Raw genomic sequence first — 23169 nt, 5'->3', positions numbered from 1 at the left:
TACGGACCTTGAAACGAACAAGGAATAATTCAAGAGAAATTGCTTCAACCTATATATATCTCACAAATCAACACTTCATATTGCTAAATTCCCACAACCAAAATGGCCATAGGAAATCTCACCAAAGTCCTCATTTTTGTAATGGCGGTAGCTATTATGACAAGCCAAGTGAATGGTCTAATGCCCTACACAATGCCTTTATGGGACGTGATGATCCCCGAAGATCCATTTAGAATCCTCAAGCACACACCGCTCAACGTCGCTTCCATCCCGAAAGTGACGGAGCCGGTGGCAGTGGCTCGTTGTGACTGGAAAGAAACCCCGCGGTTCCATATCATTGCCCTCGACATCCCCGGGATGAAGAGAGAAGATTTGAAGATTGAGGTAGAAGACAATAGGGTGTTGAGGATCAGCGGCGAGAGAAAAGATGAGCAAGAAGTGGAAGGACAGAATGGCACATGGCCGAGAGGACTAATCGGAAATTTTGGAGGCAATTCAAGTTGCCTTCAAATGCGGATTTAGATTATGTCAAGGCTCATTTGGAAGATGGGGTTTTGAAGATTACCATGCCGAAGTTTGTCTATGAAGCCAAGAGGCAATCTAAGATCATCGATATTGGTTCGCCGGCTCATTCCGGTGAGGATGTTAAGACCACCTCCAAGACTTCTCAGTAGTGGTGAGAGTGTTTTCCGATGAAGTGTTAGTATTGTAGGCGAGAAACTGGGAATTGTTTAATTGGAAAGTAAGGTGGCTGGCACTTGTAGGAATTAGACCAAAAGCAAAATGGATCACAATAAGTGAACTCAGCCCTTAGTTCCTTTTTGTTTGCCTGTGTGTGAAAATTCAATTCTTTGTTATGGATTTGTTTAGGGGAGTAAAATTAGACTCAATTAAAAAAATAATTTTTAATTTGATTCAATTTTAAAAAATTTAACTCGATTCTATTCAATTTGATGTTAAAAAATTTGACTCGATTTAGTTCGATTCGGAAATATTTCAAATAAAGATTGAGTTATAAAACTTGAATAATTAATATATTTTTAGTAATTAATGATTTAGTTTTCAAGTTCGAGTCGAGTCTTTCAACTGTACATGATATATGTATATTACATACGAAAAAGTATAATATATATGTATATTGTATATGGTTATAGAAAACTCGACTTGATTAGACTCAAATTTCATAAATTCAACTCGACTCGAAAAAATTTCAAATAAATTTAATTTTAAAATAAAAATCTCTAGTTTTAACATGTGTCGATATCTCATTGAGCCACTTTAATTTTGTTTTAATAACGACAATAAATAACTAAAACGATGACCAAATGAAAATAGAACGTTAATTTTGTTTTAATAATGACAATAAATAACTAAAACGATGACCAAATGAAAATATAATGATAAAATGACAGAAAAATAACAAGATTCAAATAACAAATTCATTATATATATATATATTACATGTATCTTCAACTATAAGGGAAGTGAAACTAAGTAGCAAATCAAGAACACCGTTTAATATTTGCTAACAAGTGCCGTGAGAGGCAAACTAGACAAGATTCACTGTGACAAGAAGATCGAGCTATATGAAGTAGTCAACAGAAGGAAGACGAACAACGACAGCGACAATCTGGCGGTGCTTCCGTCCGATGAACCGTCCTCCCGTGCGGACGGTACACTTTCCGATCCATCCCCTGCATCCATTTTTAATGTTTAATTCAGTGACAAAAGAAGAAATCAATGAGATGATAACTATTACGATACCTGTCGGTGTAATGCTCCCGGATTCCGGTGATCCTACCGGAGAGTCTGCTGGAGGCGGAGAAGCAGCTTGTACCATGCAGGCAAAGTTTTGAGTAAATTATCTGAGGTTGAGGTTAAAAAGAATTGAAATGCATATATGTAACTGTTTAAGTGCATCCTTACCATTGCAGCTGCTGATGGGCTGGGTCCGAATATTGCACGAGTCGGGTAAGGCCAAAGCTCGAGTCTGGTTGATGGTGATCCCGAGAGACGAACCGCCACCGTTAAGGACTTGACACAGGCATTGCGGCGATGAACGCACGACGATGGCAAGCTGCGCACAGCATTGTTGAGACGGGGTCGATGAGGCCCCGGTGATGTAATTCAAACAGGGAGATAGGCCGATCAATACGTTCGTGCAACCCGACTTAGCTGTGGCCCCTGCACAAAGCATACCTACTACTAGAAACAGGACAAGATATTTTTCCGCCATCTTTCCGCTCTTCGTCAGTTCTCTCGATACATATATTATGGTGATTTTGGAGAAATCCTGCAGACTGTATTGATTTACTGCAGATTTTTGCAATTGTGAGGCTTTTTATAGGGAGAGTATGCAATGATGGGCAGTCGTAGATGACCAACTACAGGTGTATCTCTTTGAACTGATCAATGGTGGAAGATTTTGTGGGTCACCTATCTCTTTATATATACATATATTCAACTGATGAATATTGCATATTTGACGCAAGATGCAAGGATTAAGAAAGTATACCGTATGAGAAATCAGAAAATTTAAATTAGGGTAAATTACACCAAATACCACTTAATTTTAGATGGTATATAATCTATATCACTGAAATTTTAATTTCTTTAATTATAGCCATAAATTTGGGTTTTAACTTCAACTATGTGACTGGGCCGAAAATTCAAATGATGTGGTGACATTTTCAAAATGACATTATTTTGGTGTGACTATTGATGCTTAAAACGACGTTAATTTAGTCATTAAACTTTAAGGGTGTATCAATTTTTTCATTAAACTTGACGTATGATGTGGACCTATCATCTAAGGCATACCTTGAAACAAAACATTAGAAAGTCATTATCATCGACAATGGTAGGAGGGCACGTATGATGGTTGGTGGTTTAAGGTATTGATTCACCTAATTTCATTCCTAGTTTCGATCCTAATTTCATGGAGTCTAAAGCGTTAATTGTAGCATAGACTTGACGTAAAGAAAATGTTAGATGAATTGAAAGATGCACGGATTCTATGGAATTTAAATTCATTTTATAGATAACATACAAGTTTGTATGTAATTAATGGTGCATTACACAATAAATTGTACTCCTTGATTAAAATGCTAATGAGAAGGTTTCAAACCATAAACTCAATCAAAGATGGAAACACCTTGACCACTAGACTAACCATATATTTGCAGTTTAATTACAACATTGTTCTAATTCTTAGTTAGAAAACTTTTAATTATTAATTTAGTTAGATAATCTTTGAGAATATTGTGTTAGATTACAACTTTTCAATACTATGTTTTTTATATAAATTTTGTATTTATTTTTGTTATTAATTTTAATTTTTTTATTTATGATAGTTAGATTATAACATTTTTGTTTTTAATAAAAAAATATTAAAAAATATAATATTTAAAAAATATATACACTTTTTATGATAATCTTAAACATCACACCAAAAAGAATATGCTTTTTAATATATATTTTTTAAAATTTTCTAGTTAGATTACAACAATTTTTTTTTAATAAAAAAAATATCGTTAAAAAATTTAAAAACCGTAATCTAATTCAAATTATTAAAAGCAGTATACAATTATTTCATATTTTAAAAGAATAAACATAATATTATATACAATAACAAAAATAAATGTAAAATTTATATTTAATATTAGAGTAAATTACACCCATTAATAAAAATTAATAATATATAAAACAATGTTGTATTTATGCTCTTAATATATGTTTGGACTAGTGATAAAGTTTCAAGTTCGAAAACTTTTATTTTCATTTTAACTTCATTTTTTTCTTTCTAAAAATTTCTAGTTAGATTACAATAATTTGGTTATGATATATGTTGGCTGATTGGTTTGTGCCCGTGATGACACTCCTATTGGCCGTGGATCGAATCCACTCAGCAACAAATATTATTTCCTTCAATTATTTTCCTTCAAATAGGTAAATAAATAGAATCCACTCAGCAACAAATATTTTTCCCTTCAATTATTTTCCTTCACATAGGTAAATAAATAGATTAAATAAACTAAAATTAAAATACTCCTCGAATCATTTAATGACATATGTCACAATCTAATTGGATATTAAATTTATTTGATTGAATTAAAATGGTGGCTAAATTGATAGAATGTGTAAATATTGAGGATCAAATAAATAATTATATCAATTTTATTAACTGACACATCACCACCTCCATTTAAAATTAATGGCGGTAGTTTGATTGAAGCATTTAAATAGTTAGGTGATCTGATTGATAAAGTTGATACTTTAGTGGTCAAAATGATTTTTAACTATAGTTTGGTGGTCCCCATGTAGTTTACCCTATAATCAAATTACAATACTAAATTAGTTGTTCGGGTCAAATTCAATAATCAGTTCTTCTATTATTTACAAGTTGTAGATTTAGACTCAATATTTTAATTTAATCAATTTCAGTCTGCGTTTTTCAAATTCTGAAATTTCAATCCTGGTCTAAACGATAGTAGTTAAATATGTTAAGTCAAATTCTGCTATTAGTCCATGTACAATGCTTAAGTTGTAAATTGACTAAATTCAGTTTTTCTTTCTCTAATTTGATCATCTTAGATCCTTATAATTTAATCATATTGTGTCCATACCGTTCATATAAAAATTGAAATTTCAAAAATTTAAAAATACAAAAACTTGAAATTGATCAAATTAGAGTCTAATAACTCCATCCACAACTTACGCATAATATGATGGAATTTGAGTTTTGGTGGATATATGATATTATAGAGGCATGATCCGTAGGAGCCTTAGAAGATACTAGTCCAAGTTGAAGAATAGAGAGCAATGGGCAGCAACAGCAAGGTGAACTGAAGTAGAATTTTCAAGATAACAGCACTTGGAGAAGCTATTCTTGTTTTAGATCCACCTGCACCATTCATATCAACACTTTAATCCAGTTTCTCAGCTTCAATTTCTTCACAATTCTCAATTCTAAAAGATCAATTATCTTCGTTCTAATATTGTACTTGTATTGCGTGTCTGTCGATATTTTTTATAGAGTAAATAAAGTTCCAACTCGAATAGTTGAATGATCTATATATTATTTGAAAAATAGTAATTTGGTATCATCCACAGAACTTGCACCTGATGTTGATGAATTGCTGGTTGGGGTATCCGGTAAACCTTGAGGAGAACCAGGAGGAAATACTGAAGGTGAAGTTCCGTTTGCATCATCTACCCAAAAATCACATACCACAATTAGTATGAAAAGTAATGTAGTATAAATATTTTCGCAAAATTTAACATAATTGGCCTTTTTTTTGTTATTATTATTACTTTTGCAGTTGCTAGGAGGTGGAGTTTTCACATTGCAAAGCTTAGGAAGTGACAGAGCAAGCGTCTGGTTTATTTCCACCCCTAATGACGGACCACCTCCATTGAGCACCATGCAAAGGCATCTTACGTCAGAGCGAACGACGGTAGCGAGTTGTGAGCAGCATGTGGCGGACGGGGTGGAGGAGTTTCCGGTCACGTAATCAATGCATGGAGCCATCGTGATTACCACATCGATACAGTCTGGTTCGGCCGCCATGGTTCTAGCCCATAGCAAGGTTACCATCACCATCACTAGACCTACCGCAAGGGTTATCTTCCTTGACGCCATTTGATGAGTTCTAGGGTACAAGGGGACTATATGGTCTATGTTGTAGATCGTGTTGCTTGAGGTGGACTCTAGGGTTACAAGGGGAAATGGTTTATATAGAAAATGAGAACTTCAACCCTTGCTATTTTAAATTATTAAATATTCAAATCTCTAAACACACTCGAATATACATCCTTTTAACTATTACAATAATAATTACGTCGACTGAATTAAGACTGGATCAACTTTTTTTCTTTATTGTATATATGAACATACATAATACCACACACAACTACTATGGTTGCTTGTTGAACCATGTGATCAATTGCGTGAAAGTAAGGTACTCCGAATGCAACTCGAACGAAGAGATTTAGTAAAATCTTCATGATTGAAGAAATATGTGGAAGATCCCACCGAGTTAAACCGACGAGTTGATGAAATAATGAGAACAAACTTCCTTTTGGTTAATAAATAACAAACTTCTTTTTATGGAAGTATTCAAGAAGAATAGAACATCTCATTTTAACACTGGGTGTAACAAGGATGAGTGTTGATCGAACCAAGTTAAATTTTTAAATTTTTGTTTAAATTTAGAATAAATATTTATAATATTATTATATTTTTATAATATTATGATACTATTTGATTTCAATTTAAATATTTTTTATAACCATATATAATACATATATAGTTATTCATAATTTTTTTCATATATGATATACATATATCATACAGAGTCAAGAGACTCAAACTTGAAAATCAATCTACTAATTACTACAAATTTCAATTTATTCGAGTTGTATTTTATAGCTAGATTTAAACTTATTTTTTTTAAGTCTAATCAAATTTATGAAATTACAACTCGAAGTCAATTCGAGTCGAAAAAACTAATTTTTCGAATGAGTCCAATTGTACTTACTCCTAAGATATAATATAAACAAGCAAGGGTTACATTGAAAATGTGTATCTATACTTTCTGATTAAATCTGTAATAAAAAGAATTTTAATGTCGAATCTTTATTAATATCAATGTCGAGTTTATATTTGAGAAAAATTCTTCCTTTATTCTTATAAGAAAAGATGATTAATCAAATGCGGAAGATATTTTTCATTTTCCATTGCTCAGTTTATTCCTAAATGACTCAAAGTCCCAATTTGACATTAACCAAATAATTGCATATGATTCCTAAATAAGCAATACTGAAAAAAAAAATCTTACACTAAGCATTTATTCCTTCGTTTTGGTTTTTACCTTAAGGATGATGCTGCAACGTTCGACGAACACGAATGAGCATCGTTAATTATGAACACTATTAAATTAATTTATAAAATGTTAAATTACAAAGTATTAAACATATAATTATAAATTAGTTAAAAATCTAAATATAATTTAACTAAAATACAATATTTATAAAACATTAATTTTTAGGGTAAACTATATCATTGATCATCTAACTATTTATCCCTTTTACTTTAACCATCGATTTTTAAATTTTATCAATCGGGTCACCTAACTATTCAAATCTTGTCAATCAAACCACATGCCGTTAAATATTAATGGAGGATATAATGTGGCAGTTAATAAAATTTATATAATTACACATTTAGTCCTCATTACATACATATTATATTAATTTGATCTTAACTTTTATTTAATTCAATAAATTTAATCCTCAATTCGATGGTGACATGTGTCTCTATGTGATAATTTTTTAATATTTTTAATTTAATAAATTTTCCATCCAATCAAATGATGCCACATGTCACCAATTGAATGAATGAAAAATAAATTAAATCAATAATTATTGCAAGTGGGGTTTGAACCTATGACACAAGCCAAAAAACTGAACACCCAAACTACTAAACTAGACCACTAAATTTGACTAATATACAAAACATAATCTACATAATTTATAATAAAATTAATGGTAATAGATGACCTTATAAGGACTCAAACATGAAATAATCGAATAGTATGAAAATATAAAATATATATAAACAAATATTATAATTGATTAATAAATGAATATATTTTATTTATATTTTAAATCACATTTAATGCAAAAATTAAAATAAAAGTGCATTTGAATATATTATAATTGAAATGTATCATTTTACATATTTTAAATTAATAAATTGTTTTCCTTATTCTAATGTTATTGAAATTAAATGTATCATATCTTATATTTTAAAATATTATAACGTTAATTGTATTCTAATTTTATTTAATAACTCTATATTAAAATAGATCAATTAAAGAAAATCAAAATTTTCATAAATTTTCTTCAAATATATAATGAATAAATAATAAAATATAAAATTCTTAATCTAACCGGGATATAAACAAGTCAATGCATAAGTTAAAATGTTTACTATGATAAGCCATCAACTATCAGAAAAATTCCAAGTCAACAAAACTATTTGTTATATTTCAATTATAATATATGAAAATAATTTTTATTTTTCATTAAAATGATTTAAAATATAAATAAAGTACATTCATGTATTAATCAATTATAATATTTGTACATATATACCATATTATTGTATTATTCAATTATTCCACGTTGGAATTCTTACTAAGTCATTTTTCCTTTTTTATTATCATTAATTATATATATTATGTCGTGATAGATTTGTCATTTGAATTGTGCAACCCAATGGTTGGAGTGTTTGCTTCCTCGTCACTTTCAGCGGTTATTGATTCAATTTATTTTCAATTCATTCAATTTATTACACGTGACACCATTTGATTAAATAAAAATTTTATTAAATTAAATAAAAAAATTAAGAAAAATATCAAATCACATAGTGACACATGTCATCATTTGATTGAAGAATAAATTTATTAAATTAGGTAAAATTAAAACGAAATTAATAAAATTTGTAAGTAATGAAGAATAAATATATAATTATAAAAAATTTCTTAACTGACACATCATCTCATCCATTGGCTTAATTGGTGAGATTTAAATAATTAAATAATTTGATTGACAAAATTAAAAAATCATTGATTAAAGTAAAAAGAATAAATAATTATGTTGTCAATGATATAATTTACCCTAAAAATTAATATTATATATATATATATTATATTTTAATTAAATTATATTTAGATTTTAACTAATTTATAAATATACCTTTAATATTTTATAATTTAATTTAATATTACTCATATTTAACATTATTCATTCACCCTCTAAATTGTTTAGTTAACATAATTAATTGTGTAACAATATAATTAACTACTATATCAATTAAAAATAAAAACAATTAAATTAAATAAAAAGTAACATCAATACAGTTAACCATAAAATAAAATTATTAATTTAAATATAATATAAAAAGATAATTATTCTTTAAAGATAATATATTAGCCTTTAATAAAATTTCAATTAAATTGAACTAAATTATAAGTAAATTACCATGTGATATTAACCATTTAGTCATTTTATATATGACATTTGATATTACCATCAATTGTAAAACTCCAACGTAAATAACAGGTCCAAGTTCACTAGTAACACATCTCCGTTGTTTTCTTTAACCAAATTACTTGCTAAATTCTCCATCAAAAGAATAAAACAAAACATGAGCAACGATCTCAAATTTATTACTATTATATTTATATATTAAAATTACAACAAAACGTTACGTGCATCACCATTTCATCATGATCGACTTACATGGCATAACATAAACTTACTATTAATGTCAATAAAAACGAAACACATTATCGCCACTACGGAGAAGTCTTGGATGTGGTCCTGACATACTCACCGGAACCACCTGACGAATCAATGTCAATAACCTTTGACTGCCTCTTGGCCTCATCGGAGAACTTCGGCACGGTGATCTTCAAAACCCCATCTTCCAAATGAGCCTTGACATGATCCAAATCCGCATTCGAAGGCAACCTGAACTGCCTCCAGAATTTCCCATTAATCCTCTCGGCTCTGTGCCATTTCTCCCCTTCTACTTGCTCATCCTCTTTCCTCTCGCCGCTGATCCTCAACACCCGGTTGTCTTCTACCTCGATCTTCAAGTCTTCTCTCTTCATCCCCGGGATGTCGAGGACGATGACATGGAACTGCGGAGTTTCTTTCCAATCTGCTCGAGCTAAAGCCACCGGCTCCGACGTCCCTTTGGGGATGGTGAGCGGTGTATCCTCGAGGATTCTAAAAGGGTCCTCGGGGATCATCATGTCCCATAAAGACCTTGTGTAGGGCATCAGACCATTCACTTGGCTCGCCATGATGGTTGCTGCCATGAGGAAAACGAAGGCTTTGGTGAGATTTTTTATGTCCATTTTGGTCATGGGAATTTAGCAAGGAAACGAGATTGTTAAACTGTTGATGATCTTTGTGTAAGATGATCGAACAACTTTGCTGAGCAGCACTAGTGATTTCACAACATAATGATTTGAGTTTGTGTAGTATATATATACACTCACGGTGAAGAGATTTCTCCGGATTGTTCTCGTTGTTTTGAGACTGCAAATAAGTTAGAGAATTCTCCGGGAGAAAATTGAAGTTTCCAGATCTTAATCTTTCGGACGACACGTGTTGCACTACCCGTATGTGAATTTATAACATTCACAAATGGGTTATATTTAATTTAAAGCTTAAAGAAATGATAAAATTGTTTTTTAAATTTAAAATGAATAAATTAAATTTTAATAAATAATTTTAAATTAAATTCAAGTGAACGATTTACATGATTAAAGGAAGACTACATTCACAACGTCAGCACCATTGTCTTTGAGGAACCACCTCTCGACCTCCTCTAGCTTCTAAATAGATATGTTTCTGAAATTTTGATGGCCGGGACGAATTCGAAAATGTGGATTCTAATAATAAATATTAAAAATAAATAAATTTAGGTATACAAAAATTTATCTAAAATTTCCTTTTGTAATTGTACTAATTTTTGTGTTCGTTTTCTTTTTTTTCCTCAACAAGTAGAAACATATTTCGTAGTAACATTATATCATAAAAATATGAAGCAAAAAATATATAATAATAGCATCTGAATCTTGACGTTAAAATTTTATTCCACTTTTATATAAATTAATCAACAATATAATACATTCTTACCTACATTTCATAATTAACAAAAGAAAAAAAATTGACAACTACAAGCTATAAACATAATAAAATTCAGAATATACATAAATAAAATTAAAACACAATCATAAATTAATAAAATATATTTAACTTAGTTTGACTGGCTTTTTAACCTTTGTATCTTAATTGATAACCACATTCAAATTCAAATATAAAAAATATCAAAAAGAGAATTATCAACTTTTAAAAAATATAATCCAAACAAAATAATAATTTTTTTTGATCGTACGACTCATTATATAAACAAAAGAGAACAACCATTGAACATAAATATGGTTTACTAGTTACATCAAGAGCATAGGAAAACTAAGAGGATAATCATTAATAATGACTCTATTAAATAAAACGAAAATTGAAATAATATTCACTTTTAAATTTTATTTTTGGGTTATTTTTACGGTTGTAATTTTTAATCTTTGTGTTGTTTTATTAATGAATGATCAACCCAATTATTAAAAAAGAAAAAAATAAGTCTAAGCATTATAATATAAAATAAAATAAAGAAAATTAGTTTTACTTTTTTTGATTGGGGCCTCGACAGGGAAAAAGAAATTAATTTCAACTTTGGTTGGGACTCCCGATAGGAAAAAGAAAAATTAATTTTAACCTTGGTTGGAGGCCTCCACAGAGAAAATATGAAAATTAATTTTAATCTTGATTGGACCCTTGGCAAGAAAAAATAATAATTTTAACCTTGATTGGAGGCCTCTACAGAAAAAATATAAAAATTAATTTTACTTTGATTGGGGCCCTCTGCCCAGGCCCATATACGGGTCTTCTTCTAAACAGTGATAAGTCAGGCTTGAGCCCGTTGTAAACTTTTATAGTTAAACTTTATTCTTTTCAAAAAATAAAAAATAAAAAAAAAGAGAGACTATATTGATCTGATATTTAGATAAAAATTTGAATCTAAATATTTTATTTATCACTTGATTAAATACAAATCCAGTTGGGTTAGGTTTTTGTTCTATCCAAATCTAATCTGAATATAAAATATTTTGTCATATGAAGGCCTAGCTAAATAGAAGGCAATCGCCCCAAAAGACGTCCACAATAGTGGCATCAGATATAATTTCTAATAATTACATTATCGTAATGAAATTTACTTAGTTTAATAATAAAAAAAGTTGACGAGCAATTATGAAAAAATATTCAAATTAACAAACAAAAAAGTTAGAGATTTAAGGTTTAACTTTTGGTTATGCCTAATTTTTAAATGAAGTTAACGGAGAAAATTATTCAAAAAAAAAAATGAATCAAACAATTTGAAAAATATGGGGACCGATTTGGAACAAGCAAAACATAACATGCAACACCATTTCACCGATCAACAAACAACATAAGTTATTATTAATCAATTATTCACATAGAACCAAGATAAAAAACCAAACTTGTCACCACTACTGAGAAGCCTTGGAGATGGTCTTAACATCCTCACCGGAACCAGCCGACGAACCAATGTCGATAACCTTAGACTGCCTCTTGGCCTCATCGGCAAATTTCGGCACGGTGATCTTCAAAACCCCATCTTCCAAATGAGCCCTGACATGATCCAAATCCGCATTCGAAGGCATCCTGAATTGTCTCCAGAATTTCCCATTAGTCCTCTCGGCCGTGTGCCATTTCTGTCCTTCCACTTCCTCTTCCTCTTTCCTCTCGCCGCTGATCCTTAACACCCGGTTTTCTTCGACCTCGATCTTCAAATCTTCTCTCTTCATCCCAGGGATGTCGAGGTCGATGACATGGAACCGTGGGGTTTCTTTCCAGTCGCAACGAGCCAATGACACTGCTGCCATTGTCTCCGTCGCTTTCGGTATAGAAGCGATGTTGAGCGGTGTGTGTTCGATGATTTTAAATGGATCTTCGGGGATCATCATGTTCATGCCCCATAAAGGCCTTGTGTAGGGCATCAGACCATTCACTTGGCTTGCCATAACAGCCATTACAAAAATGAAGGCTTTGGTGAGACCTATGGCCATTTTCGTCATGGGAATTTAGCAATGAAACAAAATTGCTGAACAGTTGAGGATGATTGGAAAATTTGCTTAGCTTTGTTGCTGATTTCTCAATGTGAAGTGTTGATTATATATATATATATATATATATATTAAAGGGATTTCTCTTGAATTATTCATGTTTGTTTAAGGTCCGTAAAAAACGTAGGATATTTTAGGTGGGTTGTTACTTTCATTTTAACTAAAATCATTTCCCTATGATATTTTAATTTTATAATAAATAAAAAATAAGATAATCATAAATTAAGATATGTAATAAATTAATATATCATTGGAAAATATTATGAAAAATAAATAAATCATAAAATGACACTAAAATTATCTCAACATAATATAAATATGCTTAAAAATTTACATTAAACTTATTATTAAAGTGCAAGTGTTAAATAAATTTACTATACTTCAAACACATAAGAAAGTGTCAACAATATCTAGAACATATGGTTAAAATTCTTAGTTGACACCTTATATTTTTCTTAGATTATGAGTTTAATACTCATTAGAAGTAAAATTATTCTTTTCTCTTAAGTAGAAATTGTTCAAAAAGAAAAAAAACAGATAAGAGAGTAATTGTATACAATAAAAAGATATATTTTTTTCAATTTAAAATGTGGTTTCAATGGTAAATGATAATGTTGTTTTTCTTAGAGGATTTGAATTCGAATAATTATGTCTATAAGGTATTGTGCATTGTCAATGGGCTAATAAAATTTTTAAACAGATACTATATTCTAATCACCCTAGACTAATAATATTTTTTCAATTTACCAATATAAAATATGAAATAAATTAAGACAATACAAATATAATATAATATAATACACAATTATTTTATAAAATAAATCATTATGACAATCAATGCAAATGTAATATATCATAAAAACACGACACACATATATAAATATAATATATTGTATATTCACCTGATATTTAATTTGTTAGTGGATTAGTTCAGATTTATGTGTTATTAAATGTTCATTATAGACAAAATCTTTTTAACTTAATTAACTTTATAACGTCAAAATTCAAATAAAGAATATTATATAAGGGAATTGGGTTTCATTTTGCTAAACCACCTAAAAGAGGATTGAAATTTATAATTTAATTTACTTTTTAGAATATTATATATTTTTAATATTTTATAATTTTATAGATTTCTTTGAACATTTGATGATTTTGATTTGTTCCTTTTCAAAATTTATAAGGGCCTAGGAATATTGACACCAAAAAAATCAGAAAACCCAAAAGATCTAAGCAACACTTCATATTGAAGCCGATGAAAAGCCCAAAGACAACATCATTACTATACAATGATTTGGTGAAGACTGGCCTAAGATTGCTCATGTCCCTCAAATTGCTATCAGCCTGTAAACATCATAATGATCATTGCAAACAAGTATAAAAAGTATCATCAAATTTCCAAATCCTTTTCCACTTAAGAACATAATCAAGTCAATAGGTAAATAGTTTTTTTAACACTAGTTTTGGTTGCCAAGACACGATTCCTATCGGTACATGCAAATTAAACGTTCAGAACGGAAGAGCAAGTCCACGAAAAATATCTTCAGGATGAAGCAACGGCGGCATCCTTGACAGATTCACGCCAGGCGTACTCTTTTGCTCCATCCTTGTCGACGATCTTGATGACAAAGTTTGGTGGTGCCACGACCAGTCTTGATCTGATCTCCATTATGCATTTATCGACTAAATCAATGGCTTCTTCCACTGTCATGCCACTGTGGTAGTGCCTGTCCATCATGGCTAGAGAGAAGTAGGATCCATAACCAAATGCTCCCTTATCAACTTTATGAAGTGTAGCAATGTAGTCGATATAGTACAGAGACGGGCCTGTCTCTTTGTCATAGCCAGCCAGAAGGATATTCACAGAGTATGGATTCTGGAAAAGCCAAATGTCATTGTTAACAGTAGTAGAAAAGAGGAGGAAGCAGGTGAGAAAGGACCAAATTCAGCATTCTCATGGCACACAGTAAAGAACTAAAAAAATCTTTCTCGTACATGGATATCTTCTGTATGTTCTAAGGCACTTAAGGCAACAAAAATACATATACCTGCTGAAATTACCAAAAGCTTGAAACTGAAAATCAAAAATTTAAATGAAAACTATTGGATAGGGTTTACTGCAGCGAAAGGACACAAGATATCCACATCATGGTTCAAGACTAAAAACGTAAGCATTAAGTTCCCTTCATGAATTTGTTAAATCAATTTGGTTGAACAAAGGTCATGAGAAAAGGAGTTACATTCAATGCACATAAAATATACAGATCTTAACACTGTCAATGAATCAAATGATGATTCCTCCTTGAAAATAAAATTATCTATACTAGTTTCTCAAAACTCAAAACTCAAAACTCAAAACTTTTAATGAGATAACATCATTTGACACACTGACAGTGTATATACCCACAATCAGTGCATAAAATATAAACTCTAAAAATAAACATAGAAAAAACCTTAGAATTGAAGGAACTTCAGAACTAGATTTGCAAGACTCCAGGACCTTAAAGAGCAATAAGTGCACTGAGCACCAACACGAAACAGTCAACCAGATAAGGAAATAACAGAGGCGTCAAGAACAAGAAGATATTTTAATTCAACATCGGAACTCCAAAACATAATGAAATATTTTCATTGTACTCAAAATTCCTTGGACTGTTCTAACCTGATCTTCCACAAAAACAAGGATTAATGTCATAAAGCTTCCAAAGTTGTTCTACCAAAAACTACATTCTAGTATCCTACTTAATTGAAGAGAGGAGTCATAGGGTCATGTTTCGTGCAATAGAAGTATCAACTCTATTCTGAATCATTGTCAACTTAACATGGTATTATAACTATCTAATTCCAAGGATTCCCGTTAAAGCAAGCACAGATGATTGTTTTGGAGAAACTCTCGAGGACCGTAGTTTAACTAGCATGTTTCTTAAAGCAAATGTCCTACCCAAGTTCCAATGCCCAACTTTCATAGATGATATCAGGTTTATTGCTTCTTCCCAATGAAATCATATATTCACAGGAATATCTTTCAAGAAGACTTGGAATAGGAAATCGCATCATTTTATAAGTCTAGTATGTTACATGAAATCCGAAACATACAGCTAAAAGGCCAAATAAAACCCGAGGTTGAGAAGACTATAAGAGACATCTAAGTGACTCGGTATCCAACCTTAAACATCATAAACACATCCAGTAATAAAAATTAATTTGTTTAGGCAAGCAGAGAAAGTGGTTTCCAAGCAAGTACAGACTCTCCAATGGGTTAGCTACGCAGTTCATTTAAGTCACCATTAAGAATGCTGCATCTCTAGTCCAATGTGACATGCAGAAAACGGGAAAAGAAGTAATGTTGTCCTCACATATTTAAGGGCATGGTAAAGCTTTATTGTACATGGCGATTGCTACAATTATAGAAGCCTAAATCTCCAATTCATTAAACCTTCCCTAAAAATTCTACAAAAATTTCAACTAAAAGAATGCCAACATAAGTTCTAAATTAGTCATAATCACAACACGATTAAAACCCTAACTACAAGCCAGAAAATTTTATACCTTCCTTAAGGCAGTGGCAAGCTCACCGCGAGTGAAATTAGCAGCAGCGGCAGTCGTCAGAGGAATACCGTTTCGAAACTGATACAAAGCCACGTTTTTCTGAATGTACTCCGTGAACTGTACTCTGTAGGAGAAACAGAAAGTTACAAAAAAAAATATTAAAATTTTATTATGACGAATAAATATACCTAGATTTATACGGAAAAAGAAAAGAGGGGAACCTGTCGCCGGGTTCACCGCTAGCGGCGATGAGTTTGTGAGAATCGAGGATCATGATCTTGTCTTCGTTAGATTTGTGGACGAGGATGCTGTGAACCGCCGATGTGTCCGCCGCAACGATGGCGAAATCATTGCCTACTAAACCAAACACGCACTCCATTTTCACTTCGATCTGTTGATTTTTTTATACTTTTTCGCCTTTTTTATTCTTCCCTATTGGGTTTCTAGTTTCGTCTGTCTATTTTCTGTATTTAATGTAATTGTCTTGAGGAAGAAGTCGCTCGGAGTGGCAAAATAGTGAAATTTGGGGGCTATTTAGTAATTAAAAGAACGGGTGGGATTATTTATTTTCAAATGGTTTAAATATGTAAAAGGTCCCTGTATTATTTTAATATTTAAAATATAGTCCTTTTATTTTATATAAAAATTGAGTCCCTCTTACCCACTCTCCAGCTCCAAATATCACCAAGGTTGGGCCAATGTATAGGAGCATAAGGTAACCCTTCCCAGTGGTAGAAGGCGGAACTGATGTAGCAGGGAAATTGCTCTCCTTAATCGTAGGAGGAGAATCATTAATTCCATTAGGGTGCGTTTGGTTCACGGAATGTAATATTAGCAGTGAGAATAAAAGATTACCAAGGAATAAGATTACTGGGAATGTTGTATTTTGTGTTTGGTTGGTTTAGCAGGAATGTAAGATTACCATGTTTGGTTAAAGGAATAAAAGATTATTGGAATGTATATTTGACCAAATTGTCCTTATTATATATTTGTATAATATTACAAATTGTAAAATATTTATATATTTTCTTTAAAAAATTAAATTCATAATATTTATATAATTTTTTTTACAAAATAAAAAATATAAAAAAAGTTAATGAAAGGGTAAATTTTTTTTAAACCCCTAAACTTCATATAAAATTTTAATTATAGATTTTTTTTTTTGTAAATCTAAAATAATTTAAGGATAAATTTGTAATTTAACCTTCGTAGATTTTTTATTATTCAATGACAGAAAAAGAATATTTTTGGAAAAAAATAAAAATTTAAGGGCATTTTAGTCTAAAACGCCGGTAATGTTACAATACCTAAGGGAATGGAAGTAATGACATTCCCGGTAATATACTCCAAAAAATCTACTATTGATAATAAAACATTACCGGGAATGAGATTCCCGGCCAACCAAACATGTGAATGTGGGATTCCCATCTTATCCCATGAGAATCCCACAATCCTTGAACCAAACATCCCCTTATAGATATCATTCAAGTTATTCCCATTAGGGGTATCATTCCTAGGAAACTTTTCTTTCATTACGAAAGCAATCGGAGTCGGTCCACCATAGTAACTACAATTGAGAAAAAAAAGCTTTTAATTGACACCATGACAATAAGTAAAAACATTATGCAGTAATCTACAACTTCGGAGCAAGAATGCTAGTTTCTACCCGGACTCGAAGAATCTTATTTATCTACATCCATTTTGGATGAAGCGCATCAAATATTCATCCAATGATATATTGGGTTAAGATTAAAATGAATTCATTCTAACTACAGATTTCCAGGCTTCCTCCATGCAAATGAAAATCTACACCTGACACCCCTAAGCACAAAATGTGCAGTTCAATATTACCAATAAACAAGAACCCAATTGTCCATTTTTCCTGCATACAACTACCCAAATTCCCATGAGCATCACTACTAACAGAAAACAGGTAAGAAAATGAGCAATTAAAAGAGATCAAACTTACTCTGGAAATAGATCTTGATGAAGATCAATATGGAGAGGGCTATCATTCTCGGAACGAGTTTCGTGGATAGGGGAAGAAGAAGCCATACGGGGAGGAGAAGGAATCGACATCATTGGACCGAAATTACCATGTTGACCTGCAAAATCAAGGCACCCCAGAGATTAAAAATGATCGATTCTCAGTCAGCAGTGATCATTGATCATCAGAAATGGTAAGAAACTTAACAAGACAAGGCAGAGAGACTTGGTTAAGAAGACCTGAAGACTAAGAAAACTGGATTTGGAAATTATATTAAAGAATTAAAGAGAAGATAGGAAACCTTTGAGAAATGATTTCCTGAAGGGAAATTCCTTTGTGTTTGATGGGGTTTGATTAAAATTAATTTACAAAAATAAATAAACCAACAACGGCAGCTAGATTTTGTTATCTGTTGTACATGGTTTTCAGAACCGGACCGGTTAGTAAATCGGTCATGTTACCGGTTCACTGGTTCAACCAGTCGAACAGGTTCGACCGGTCAGAAGAATCGGACGACGTCATAATTATTTAAAAAATTAAATAAAAATACAAAAAATATTTAATAAAAAATAATTTTTTATATCACAAATCATATTCAAAGCAAGTCATAGCATATATAAGTTAAAAACCATAAAATCAAGTGAAACAAAATGATTCAAATTAACTACAACATAATATTTAAGGTAAAACATATTAAATAATAAATATAATTATATAACTATAATTAAAAAATAAATTTGGGGCTGAAAAAATCATAACAAAATGATATTGTTTGGTTTAATTTTTTAAAAAAAAAAACAATCCCACATAGCTAAGAAACATAGAAGAGCATCCCAAAAGTCTAAAGAGTAAAAATATTAGAACAAAACAATCTCACATTGCTAAGAAACATAAAAGCGCATCACAACTAACTTCTATAAATAATATAGGTAATTTGACATTCAAAATCATGGAGTCTTTTGGTGAGCATTGAGTGAACTATTCTTTTACTTCAATCAAGCTCGAATTTTAGGCTTCAATCGAGCTTCTAATTTTTTTTTGAGTTTAAGCCTTTTTGAGTTCAAGTTTCAATATTATATTTCGAGTTTGAGTTGAACTTGATAATTTTTAGCTTGTGAGTTTGAGTTGAGTTGAACTTACTTTTAAAGTTTTCAAATTCGAGTCGAGCTCAGCAATACTCGAGTTCGACTTGGCTCGTTTAACAAACAACGTTGTTTGGTTTAATTTTAAAAAAACAAAAAACAAAATTCCCGGTTTTTCCCGGTTTTCAGCCGGTTCGGTTCGAACGGTTCAGCGGTTCTGTCCGGTTCACTAATAACGGTTCAACCGATTTAGATTGAACCGAACTAAGCAACGATTTCCGGTTGAACCGGATTAAACAACAATTCCCGGTTGAACCGATTGAACCGGCCGGTCCGGTCCGATTTTCAAAACAGAGCTGTTCTATGAAGAAGAATATCTAGTTGGTATTAGCATGTTATTAAATTACTCCTCTACCCCTTCTAAAAACATACTACTACTCATTTCTCAAGTCTAGTAGGTGCATATCCAAATTTAAAATTGGACTCCAAAAAGTTTAATACTTTTTTTTCAATAAAATAGATACGTATTTTTTTTCATTCTCTAAATAAATTAAACTATATTTAATAATTTATTCAAAATAATAGTTATATACTTAACTATAAGCCTAAATACATTCCCTCTAAGTCTAATTTTATTCGATTTGATCAAATTTTAAATTTTGTAACCGTTTATGATAATTTTAACAAAATAAACACTAAACATATTGACATAGATACTATTATAACATAGATATATTGATATCTAAAAATATCCAATCTTAAAAACCTTCTACTGTGATATATTTCTTGGTCACACCCCTGCTAGTGGTAGTTGTTGCTTTGCTTGATATACATGGGAGCAGATTAGGGTTTACCATGGTGATATTATTAGTCTATGCTAATGTTATTTTTTAACAAATAAATTTGTGTAAATTGGTATAATCTTGAAAATGAATATTATTTTTAAAATTAATAGAGTTTTTCAAACTTTGTACATTAGAAGTGAAGAATCAGAACTCACTTATGTTCTAATTAGGAAGATAACATATCCTTTTATTGGAGTAATAGTATATTCGTATAGAGTACAATAGTATATTCGTTATTTTGGAAAAAATATTAAATCTAATTTAATATGTTAGAAAAAAAAGTGATTTTGAGGAAATGGATCTTGCCATATCCATGCGACAGAGTAACTTGACAGGGAAACTACTTCCTTCAAAGCATTCATTCTTCATTCGCGAATCAAGGTAATATACATCATTGTTATATGCTTTGAATTCTTAAAAAGAAAGACACAGCATAAATTTAAAACTCTAGGGTAACTTGATTTGTTCATAATTTTGGAAATCATGTGGCAGTTAGGAGATTTCTGGGAATAGCTTTGGTTGCTTGCTTCTGTGCAATTCATAACCATGGGTTTGAGATGCTCATTTCATTCTCAGCAATTGTGCACCGCACTCCTAGCCCTCCTGTTGGGTTTAGCATCTTCAGAGCAGCTCTCAACAAATTATCTCTACTCATGTCAGTTTGTACATCCCCAAGCGCATCCTACTGCCATGATGAGAGGAGGATAGCATCATTCCTTTGCGAAATTGGGCACAAGTTTTTATCCATCAAGTGGAACCTACATTGCTTTGCTGACTGTTCTTCTTATACTTTACCTTGTGATACCCAACCATATATCATTTTCATACATCTTCCTTCTCCGTGTTACGATTATCGAAATCAGAAATAAACGTAAAATTTTATGTTAGAGATTGATTTTCTAAAATTTTAGAGAAAATAAACTTATAAAATTTTAAGGATTAAAATATTTTTTAATAAAAAATATATAAAAAATTATAAAATATATAAGTAAAAAATTATTTTTAAGGATCGACTATCCCAATCCCTTCCCTCCATCGATAATCGGAACACAACTTGTTGAGAGAACGAAAAGTCGAAAAGACTCATATGGTTTCCATTAAAATTATATGCAATCATGGTGTTCATTTTTGTTTATAGTTTAAGCATTTTAACAAGCTTTAAAATTTAGCTATAAGGTAGAATAATTTAGAAAATGAGAATTAAAATAAAAATAAAAATAAAATAATAGAAAGTTAAGTATCTGACGTGTAAAAGATCATGAGTTTTGAAAAATAATGAGTCGAATATCTAACCTGAACTTGAATAATTAAAAAATATATATTTGATATTTTTATTCAAGACAACAGATAAATAATATGAAATCAAATAATTTTGAACACCGCTACAAGATTTAAACTAAAAATAACTGATAATTTCGAATTAAATTCGAAACACCCTTTACACTGCGTGTCTACAAAATAAAACTGGAAGTTACGAGCTTGCACTCGGCAGCTAAGATATGGAAGTGCCATGTGTAAAACTCTTGTGCCATGTGTCCCTCTTCTTCCAGACACCTTCCTCCATCACAAAACTGCCATGTGTACGCTCACGTGCCACTGTTGTTCTACGTGTCGAATCCCCAACACTCCAATACACCGGACAATCCCCTCTATATACACGTCGTACAAATGTTTCCCCGTACACAACACCAACAGCTCGACGCCGTAGTTGCCAGAAAATCCAAGCAGAGAAGAGAGCCATCATTTTCATTTACCCGACAAGATGAGCCAGGGACAGCCAAGTAGGCCACAAGAATCAGCTCAAGGCGAGAACCAACAAGAGCCGATCAAATACGGTGACGTTTTCAACGTCAGCGGCGAGCTCTCCGACAAGCCTATCGCTCCTCAAGATGCGGCCATGATGCAGACGGCCGAGACTCAACTCATCGGTCAGACCCAGAAAGGCGGAACCGCCGCCGTGATGCAAGCTGCTGCCACGAGGAACGAAAAAGTCGGCTTCGTGGGCCATAATGATATCACTGACATCGCTGGAGAACAAGGCGTCAGCGTCGCCGAAACCGATGTTGCCGGCCGCCGTATAATCACCGAGTCAGTTGCCGGGCAGGTGTCTCAATAACTCAAATCATCTACTTTTTTTTCACCCTTCATTGAACACGTTAAAAGCAATGCTTTCATTTCTTCCTAGGTTGTTGGACAATACGTTCAAGCCGTTCCGGTCCTAACAACCCAAGTCGGAGCTGTTCAGCAAAGTGCAATAACTATAGGAGAAGCACTCGAAGCCACCGCCAAAACCTCCGGCGATAAACCCGTCGATCAAAGCGACGCTGCCGCCATCCAAGCAGCTGAAGTCAGAGCAACAGGTTCGAACGTCATAATCCCCGGCGGACTCGCTTCGACGGCTCAGTCCGCCGCCGCTCACAACGCAACCCTGGACCGCGACGAGGATAAGATCAAGCTGAATCAAGTTTTAATGGTAGCTTTGAGGGGGGTACTTCTTTCTTGCGTTGCACCAATTTCGATCGGTTCATAGTTAATGATGATTTATATTTACTTCGTAGGGTGCGACGGCGGGACTACCGGCGGATAAAGCGGTGACGAGGCAGGATGCGGAAGGGGTGGTGGGTGCAGAGCTGAGGAACAGTCCGAATGTGGCGACACATCCGGGAGGAGTGGCGGCGTCTGTTGCTGCAGCCGCTAGGCTTAACGAGAATAAAATTAGTTGTCCCTTATTCCCATATATAATGAGATAAGGGGAGGTAAGATAGTAGACTGCCTCAACACTAGGCTTAACGAGAACGTCAACATATAATTATAGTAACAGTTGAAGTGTTTTAAGAGTGTATGGTTTTACCTTAAAATATAATGTTTGCGACTGTATGGAGATGCCATAAAATGTCATCTTTTGTGTAAGACTTTGTTTTTCA

The 23169-nt window shown here is 32.0% G+C and overlaps 7 protein-coding genes and 1 pseudogene across 9 annotated transcripts; 2 read left to right on the top strand and 6 right to left on the bottom strand.

Annotated features, from left to right (window-relative positions):
* Positions 1-102: 102 nt before the first annotated feature.
* On the top strand, positions 103-674 carry LOC120128399 (annotated as a pseudogene).
* Positions 675-1526: 852 nt separating this feature from the next.
* LOC120128411 (non-specific lipid transfer protein GPI-anchored 19-like) lies at positions 1527-2455 on the bottom strand. 2 transcript variants are annotated; one of them, XM_039146087.1, is made up of 3 exons: positions 1927-2455; positions 1765-1830; positions 1527-1694 (listed from the first exon to the last, which is right to left on the bottom strand). In XM_039146087.1, exons 1-3 carry the CDS (start codon positions 2234-2236, stop codon positions 1561-1563), a joined length of 510 nt encoding a protein of 169 aa, XP_039002018.1. In that variant the 5' UTR covers positions 2237-2455; the 3' UTR covers positions 1527-1560. The 2 variants fall into 2 exon arrangements, with proteins under 2 accessions (XP_039002018.1, XP_039002017.1); XM_039146086.1 differs by having other exon boundaries at positions 1527-1830.
* Positions 2456-4631: 2176 nt separating this feature from the next.
* On the bottom strand, positions 4632-5697 carry LOC120128409 (non-specific lipid transfer protein GPI-anchored 19-like). Its single transcript, XM_039146083.1, has 3 exons — positions 5314-5697; positions 5122-5211; positions 4632-4903 (listed from the first exon to the last, which is right to left on the bottom strand). The coding sequence occupies exons 1-3, from the start codon at positions 5639-5641 to the stop codon at positions 4785-4787; spliced, it is 537 nt and encodes a 178-aa protein (XP_039002014.1). The 5' UTR covers positions 5642-5697; the 3' UTR covers positions 4632-4784.
* A 3642-nt stretch (positions 5698-9339) lies between these two features.
* On the bottom strand, positions 9340-10033 carry LOC120128418 (22.0 kDa class IV heat shock protein-like). Its single transcript, XM_039146093.1, has one exon. The coding sequence runs from the start codon at positions 9936-9938 to the stop codon at positions 9363-9365; it is 576 nt and encodes a 191-aa protein (XP_039002024.1). The 5' UTR covers positions 9939-10033; the 3' UTR covers positions 9340-9362.
* A 2113-nt stretch (positions 10034-12146) lies between these two features.
* On the bottom strand, positions 12147-12725 carry LOC120128426 (17.6 kDa class I heat shock protein-like). Its single transcript, XM_039146102.1, has one exon. The coding sequence runs from the start codon at positions 12723-12725 to the stop codon at positions 12147-12149; it is 579 nt and encodes a 192-aa protein (XP_039002033.1).
* Positions 12726-14149: 1424 nt separating this feature from the next.
* LOC120128461 (proteasome subunit beta type-2-A-like) lies at positions 14150-16788 on the bottom strand. Its single transcript, XM_039146151.1, has 3 exons — positions 16553-16788; positions 16332-16455; positions 14150-14658 (listed from the first exon to the last, which is right to left on the bottom strand). The coding sequence occupies exons 1-3, from the start codon at positions 16708-16710 to the stop codon at positions 14326-14328; spliced, it is 615 nt and encodes a 204-aa protein (XP_039002082.1). The 5' UTR covers positions 16711-16788; the 3' UTR covers positions 14150-14325.
* A 135-nt stretch (positions 16789-16923) lies between these two features.
* LOC120128462 lies at positions 16924-18485 on the bottom strand. Of its 2 annotated transcripts, none has more exons than XM_039146153.1 (3): positions 18301-18485; positions 17825-17898; positions 16924-17126 (listed from the first exon to the last, which is right to left on the bottom strand). In XM_039146153.1, the coding sequence occupies exons 1-3, from the start codon at positions 18411-18413 to the stop codon at positions 16939-16941; spliced, it is 375 nt and encodes a 124-aa protein (XP_039002084.1). In that variant the 5' UTR covers positions 18414-18485; the 3' UTR covers positions 16924-16938. The 2 variants fall into 2 exon arrangements, with proteins under 2 accessions (XP_039002084.1, XP_039002083.1); XM_039146152.1 differs by having other exon boundaries at positions 16924-17137; positions 17809-17898; positions 18301-18483.
* A 3474-nt stretch (positions 18486-21959) lies between these two features.
* Positions 21960-23010, top strand: LOC120128421 (late embryogenesis abundant protein D-34). Its single transcript, XM_039146096.1, has 3 exons — positions 21960-22349; positions 22431-22718; positions 22804-23010. Exons 1-3 carry the CDS (start codon positions 22008-22010, stop codon positions 22993-22995), a joined length of 822 nt encoding a protein of 273 aa, XP_039002027.1. The 5' UTR covers positions 21960-22007; the 3' UTR covers positions 22996-23010.
* The last annotated feature ends 159 nt before the right edge of the window (positions 23011-23169 follow it).

The sequence above is a fragment of the Hibiscus syriacus genome, unplaced genomic scaffold, assembly GCF_006381635.1.
Source record: "Hibiscus syriacus cultivar Baekdansim isolate YM2019G1 unplaced genomic scaffold, ASM638163v2 tig00110480_pilon, whole genome shotgun sequence".
Taxonomy (NCBI): domain Eukaryota; kingdom Viridiplantae; phylum Streptophyta; class Magnoliopsida; order Malvales; family Malvaceae; genus Hibiscus; species Hibiscus syriacus.
This window is presented reverse-complemented; position numbering and strand designations above follow the sequence as displayed.

Bases quoted from the DNA above. Each gene is read 5' to 3' on its own strand.
- LOC120128421 (XM_039146096.1), top strand. From the start codon at position 22,008: ATGAGCCAGGGACAGCCAAGTAGGCCACAAGAATCAGCTCAAGGCGAG. The intron at 22,350-22,430 runs GTGTCTCAATAA...ATTTCTTCCTAG, and splicing joins CCGAGTCAGTTGCCGGGCAG to GTTGTTGGACAATACGTTCA. The intron at 22,719-22,803 runs GTAGCTTTGAGG...TTTACTTCGTAG, and splicing joins AGCTGAATCAAGTTTTAATG to GGTGCGACGGCGGGACTACC.
- LOC120128461 (XM_039146151.1), bottom strand. From the start codon at position 16,710: ATGGAGTGCGTGTTTGGTTTAGTAGGCAATGATTTCGCCATCGTTGCG. The intron at 16,456-16,552 runs GTTCCCCTCTTT...TTTCTCCTACAG, and splicing joins AGCGGTGAACCCGGCGACAG to AGTACAGTTCACGGAGTACA. The intron at 14,659-16,331 runs GTATAAAATTTT...TGGCTTTTCCAG, and splicing joins TTGCCACTGCCTTAAGGAAG to AATCCATACTCTGTGAATAT.
- LOC120128462 (XM_039146152.1), bottom strand. From the start codon at position 18,413: ATGATGTCGATTCCTTCTCCTCCCCGTATGGCTTCTTCTTCCCCTATC. The intron at 17,899-18,300 runs GTAAGTTTGATC...TCTCAATTGTAG, and splicing joins CATCAAGATCTATTTCCAGA to TTACTATGGTGGACCGACTC. The intron at 17,138-17,808 runs CTATAAGGGGAT...GAACCAAACGCA, and splicing joins GGGAATAACTTGAATGATAT to CCCTAATGGAATTAATGATT.
- LOC120128411 (XM_039146086.1), bottom strand. From the start codon at position 2,236: ATGGCGGAAAAATATCTTGTCCTGTTTCTAGTAGTAGGTATGCTTTGT. The intron at 1,831-1,926 runs GTAAGGATGCAC...GCATGGTACAAG, and splicing joins GCCCATCAGCAGCTGCAATG to CTGCTTCTCCGCCTCCAGCA.
- LOC120128418 (XM_039146093.1), bottom strand. From the start codon at position 9,938: ATGACCAAAATGGACATAAAAAATCTCACCAAAGCCTTCGTTTTCCTC.
- LOC120128409 (XM_039146083.1), bottom strand. From the start codon at position 5,641: ATGGCGTCAAGGAAGATAACCCTTGCGGTAGGTCTAGTGATGGTGATG. The intron at 5,212-5,313 runs GTAATAATAATA...ATTTTTGGGTAG, and splicing joins ACCTCCTAGCAACTGCAAAA to ATGATGCAAACGGAACTTCA. The intron at 4,904-5,121 runs GTGCAAGTTCTG...TGAATGGTGCAG, and splicing joins CAGCAATTCATCAACATCAG to GTGGATCTAAAACAAGAATA.
- LOC120128426 (XM_039146102.1), bottom strand. From the start codon at position 12,725: ATGGCCATAGGTCTCACCAAAGCCTTCATTTTTGTAATGGCTGTTATG.